This window comes from Cynoglossus semilaevis, chromosome 4 (assembly GCF_000523025.1).
Source record: "Cynoglossus semilaevis isolate Cse_v1.0 chromosome 4, Cse_v1.0, whole genome shotgun sequence".
NCBI classification, from domain to species: Eukaryota; Metazoa; Chordata; class Actinopteri; order Pleuronectiformes; family Cynoglossidae; genus Cynoglossus; species Cynoglossus semilaevis.
In genome coordinates, this window is record NC_024310.1 from 926,818 (window position 1) to 931,781 (window position 4,964).

A 4,964-nucleotide genomic window follows, 5' to 3' on the forward strand; every position below is an offset into this window, starting at 1 on the left:
GACAGACAGACAGACAGACAGACAGACAGACGGACAGACAGACCAGTGTCCAGTCATTCTTCTTTCTCAGCTGATCTCTTTAACGGTGGAACTTCAATTTAATGTGATTAAAAAGATTGAACCGGACATAAATATAAAGAAAATAAATTTGAAAATAAAACAAAAGGATAACGCAGTAATGTCCAGCTCTTAGGTTCAGAATCCTAACTCAGATCCTCGGACCTTTTGTTGGCCTAGAGTCAGAATTCCTGCGTTCTTTTCCGTTGAGCTCCGTGTGACGCCGTGCTCCTCTGGTTTCTCACCACAGACGGAACTCCAAAAATCCTGTCCTCCTTCAGCGAGAAAGTCTTCAACCCCAACGAGCCAGTCTTCCTGTTCTGTAAGGTGAAGGGCACGCCTCCTCCGCGGTGCAGCTGGTCGCTGGACGATGACCCCGTCATCAAGGACAGCCACCACCACCTGGGTCACTACGAGACCCACGAGGGCCACGTGATCAGCCAGCTCAACGTGACCCAGACCCAGGTGCAGGACGGAGGGGTGTACCGGTGCACGTGCAGCAACTCGGCCGGGGGCGTGTACCACCAGGCTCGAATAAACGTAAGAGGTGCTTGTCCAATCAGCTCCTCCCAGAACAACAATACACACATGTCTGTATTTCTGTCTTTCTGTGTCTCTGCTTCCTGCTGTTCCTCAACCTTCCACTGAGGGGAGTTTTGATTTGATAACGACTCCATATGAGACTGAAATCACTTCACACGCTGTCAGTTGAAGTACTAGTAACCAGTAGTGGGGTAATAGTAACCAGTAGTGGAGAAGTAGTAACCAGTTGGCCAGTCCATCAACAGGAGGGGTTTCCTCAGCAGCCAATCAGATTCCTCACACAGCGACGTCAGCGTAGACCCGGTTTAGGTTTTTAACTCTGTGTTGGTTCAGTCGAGGACGACTGGTCAACTGACTCATCAGTAGAGGTTGGTCAATCGAACCAACTTCATCATTTAGTTAAAGTCAACTTCTTTTTCTTTCGGCTTTGTCCCTTTTTCTGGGGTTGCTACGGTGAATCTTTGATTTCCATCTCTCCCTGTTCTCTGCATCTCCTATTCTGAAATTTTTGAAAAACTTTTGAAACATTTTTTTTTAAGTTTTTTTTGAAAAATTATTTTGAAAATTTTTTCTTGAAATTTTTTTTTTAAGAAAAGTCCATCAACAGGAGGTGTTTCCTCAGCAGCCAATCAGATTCCTCACACAGCGACGTCAGCGTAGACCCGGTTTAGGTTTTTAACTCTGTGTTGGTTCAGTCGAGGACGACTGGTCAACTGACTCATCAGTAGAGGTTGGTCAATCGAACCAACTTCATCATTTAGTTAAAGTCAACTTCTTTTTCTTTCGGTTTTGTTAAAGTCAATCACAAGTGGAGGAGGTCAGAAATCCTCTAGAATCTTCTTTAGAACCTTTTCTTCACAGTTGATAGGTCTGTTGGAGTTTAAGGTTAGTTTAGTTACATCAGTTAACCCCTGGTTAATGTTAGCGACAACAACAACAACAACAACAACAATCACACATGTTCCACCTCAACAACAAGGTCATTTCTCAGTCTCTCTCGCTCTTCAGGCCGCGCCAGCATCCGTCCAATGAAAAACATCACAGCCATCGCCGGGCGGGACGCCTTTGTTCACTGCCGTGTCATTGGTTACCCCTACTACTCCATAAAATGGTACAAAAACGCCGCGCTGCTCCCCTTCAACCACCGGCAGCGAGCGTTTGAAAACAACGGCACGCTGAAGCTGACCAACGTCCAGCAGGTGGACGCTGGGGAGTACAACTGCAAGGTGATGGTCCAGCCCAACAAGATGGACTCCCAGAGCGTCCACGTCTGCGTCAGAGGTACGTTCACGTCATCAAACATCAAACTCTGCAGGTTTTTTGTTTTTTAAATGAATGAACGTTTGGAAACAGAAAGTATTTGAATAAACAACAGTAAAACTAAACTAAAATTAAAAATGTTAGAAAAGTCCAAGTCAAACACTTGAAACATTTAGAAGACACTTATATAATGTGTCTTCATTTCCAGACTGAACAGCTTCACGTCCACATTAGAGCAGAGTCAACAGAGAGTGAACACAGTTCACTTTAATAGGAATTATTTATTCAGATGTTACTTTAGGAGAAAGACTTTAATCACTGTGTCTGTGCAAACCATTGATCTGTGGGAATAAGAAGTACTGTAGGACTGTAGTACTGTAGTACTGAAGCACTGAAGTACTGTAGAACTGAAGTACTGTAGTACTGTAGAACTGTAGTACTGTAGAACTGTAGTACTGTAGAACTGTAGTACTGTAGAACTGTAGTACTGTAGAACTGTAGTACTGTAGAAGCCGCCGTCGGTAACAGTAAAAAAGGCTTTCAGTTAGCCTTTATTTCCGTGCGTTAAGTTGTTGTCACCACATCAGGCCTCGAGTGGAGGAGGAGGAGGAGGAGGTTGGAGGAAAGTGGGTGAGGGCGGAGGGAGGAGGGGGGAGGGGGGAGAGAGATGATATAAAGCTGAACTTCCCAGCGGTGCAGTCGTCAGTGAGTGCATTTGTTAATTTACTCTGCTCATGCTTAAAACGTGGAAGTGTCTTTGGGGGTCCCTGGAGTCCATTATCCCCACTTTGTTGTGAATTAAATAAGCTGCTAAAGTGCTGCTTATTTCACACTTATTTGAATTCACTGGACACTCACACAGCCATGACTGCTGTAATGGCTGCCGGTCTGCAGGAGAACCAGGCGGAGGCCCTTTGGATTCCTCTCCCCGTTCAACCGTGAGGTTTCATCACGAATGTTTGTTCAGTTTGATCTCATTAGCACAGTCGGACGGTCAGGGCGGAGGCTCAGCGGGTCAGGTGTTTGACGGGGGCGTCAGGTTTGACTGATCCAGTGAGACAGTGGGGTGAAAAGATGTTGTTTTTGGATCCAGTTTTTAAAAACGTTGTGTTTGTAAACCTCAGCGTTAGTGGATCAGGTGACAAACATCTGGTGGTTGACCTTCACGGAGCTCTGTCTACGGTCTTTGTGTTTCATTAAGGGGGGGTCACGGGGGTGTAATGGTCAGGTAGTTGATGACAGAAGTAACTAGAAAACTCCAGGCCGGAGGACAGATGAGCTAAGAGTTAGATCCTCCCGACTTTTCCAGTAAAAACAAAACAAATTCAAAATCAGAAGACTTTTCCATTAAAAACAAAACAAATTCAAAATCAGAAGTTGAACAAAACTAATTCAAAATCAGAAGAAACCGATTCTGTCAAAAAACAAGTTTTTTTTTTCCTCTCCTCCTCCTGCAGTGCCTCCCTACATCCAGCCGTTTGAGTTCCAACGTTTCACCATCGGTCAGCGCGTCTTCATCCCCTGCGTGGTCATGTCAGGCGATCGGCCTCTGGACATCACGTGGCAGAAGGACGGGCGTCCGATCCCGGTCAGCCTGGGCGTCACCGTGGACAACATCGACTTCACCAGCTCCCTGAGAATCAACAACCTGACGCCCGACCACAACGGCAACTACACCTGCATCGCACGCAACGAGGCCGCCGTGGTGGAACATCAGAGTCAGCTGATCGTAAGAGGTACGAAGGGTTAGTTGGTACGACCAAACGGCCCGATGTTCTGTTCTTCACTGCTTTCTTCTGCGTCTGCGTCGCTCCTCAGTTCCACCTCAGTTTGTGGTTCAGCCAGAAGATCAAGACGGCATCTATGGGAAAACCGTTACCCTCAACTGCTCTGCCGAGGGCTACCCGCCTCCCACCATCGTGTGGGAGCACTCCAAAGGTACGATAAACACCGCACTAATTACTCTCTGCCACTAGGGGTTCCCATTTTTAATTGCTAAACAAACACTGCTTGCTGCCCGGACATGAATGGACACTTGGTCATAAATGACAAGTTAAGAAAATGTACACGAAGTTGTTGGGACGTAACGAAGTACGATGAACTCACGATACGATACGAGTCACGATTCTTTTCCCCCAATTTTCTTTTCTTGAACCAAATGATCTCCAGTCAAACTGCGACCCAATCCACTGATCCTTTCTCTGTCAGACTGAGGTTAAAGGACCTCCGTGTGTGTTGTTAGGCAGAGTTTCCTTTGTTCAGAGAACCACTTCCTGTCGCGCTGTAACTGCAGCAGATGTAGCCGACGAGTGTCACTGAGAGATATGGAACAGTAAGTAAAGGTCAACTGCTTTAGCAGAACGACTGGCTCTATTTGGATATGCAAAATACATAATTCAGTAGGACCCCCCCCCCCCCCGGCCCCCTCTGTTCCACAGCCATGGGAGCGGGGACAAAGTCAACACTTGACCCTGTGCTAGCCGTAGCCACTTGACTGCATTTTAATTAAAAAGCTCAAACCCACGGCTGCTAAATGGCCTAATTTGTCGACACTAACGTTAACATGAGCTAAATCAACCTCCGGCTCCGTTCACACGTGTTTGCTGCTTCATCAGCCAATGGGATTCTTTGTCAGTTACGTTTAGGTGCAAACGTGCAGCAGCAGAAAAAAAACAAACAAACCCAGATTTAATCTGTTCTGTATTATTATTATTCTAACATGTGTAGATATTGACATTTTGACAAATGTCAACTTTAATCTTTCCTCTGACATTTCAGAGTTTGTACAGATTTAAATCAATGGAAAAACTACGCTGTCGTCTGCACAGGTGTCAAACTCAGGCCCGCGGGCCAAATCCGGCCCCTGGTGTAATAATATTCGGCCGCAAAATCATATCAAATGTGTACTAGAGTTGCCCCCCCCCAGTATACAGCCCTGTGTACTGTCAGTACTTGTAGTATAGGATACAAAAAGGAGAAAAGTCTGAGAGAAAATCAAAATCAAAATAGTGAAATAACAACAATAACTTTAAAACATATTTTATTTTCTATCATTCTGACATGTTTCCTATTGGACTCCTGTTGACCGTCTCCTCCTCCTCCTC

At 45.7% G+C, this 4,964-nt stretch overlaps 1 protein-coding gene across 1 annotated transcript in view; it reads left to right on the forward strand.

The window, feature by feature from the left end:
* Nucleotides 1-4,964, forward strand: part of dscamb (Down syndrome cell adhesion molecule b) — an 81,581-nt gene that overhangs the window by 60,607 nt on the left and 16,010 nt on the right. Inside the window, exons 7-11 of the mRNA XM_025055066.1 lie at nt 308-604; nt 1,609-1,881; nt 3,318-3,596; nt 3,679-3,798; nt 4,506-4,522. Of these exons, the coding sequence (XP_024910834.1) occupies nt 308-604; nt 1,609-1,881; nt 3,318-3,596; nt 3,679-3,798; nt 4,506-4,522 (986 nt within the window). The remainder of the gene's footprint in view (nt 1-307; nt 605-1,608; nt 1,882-3,317; nt 3,597-3,678; nt 3,799-4,505; nt 4,523-4,964) is intronic.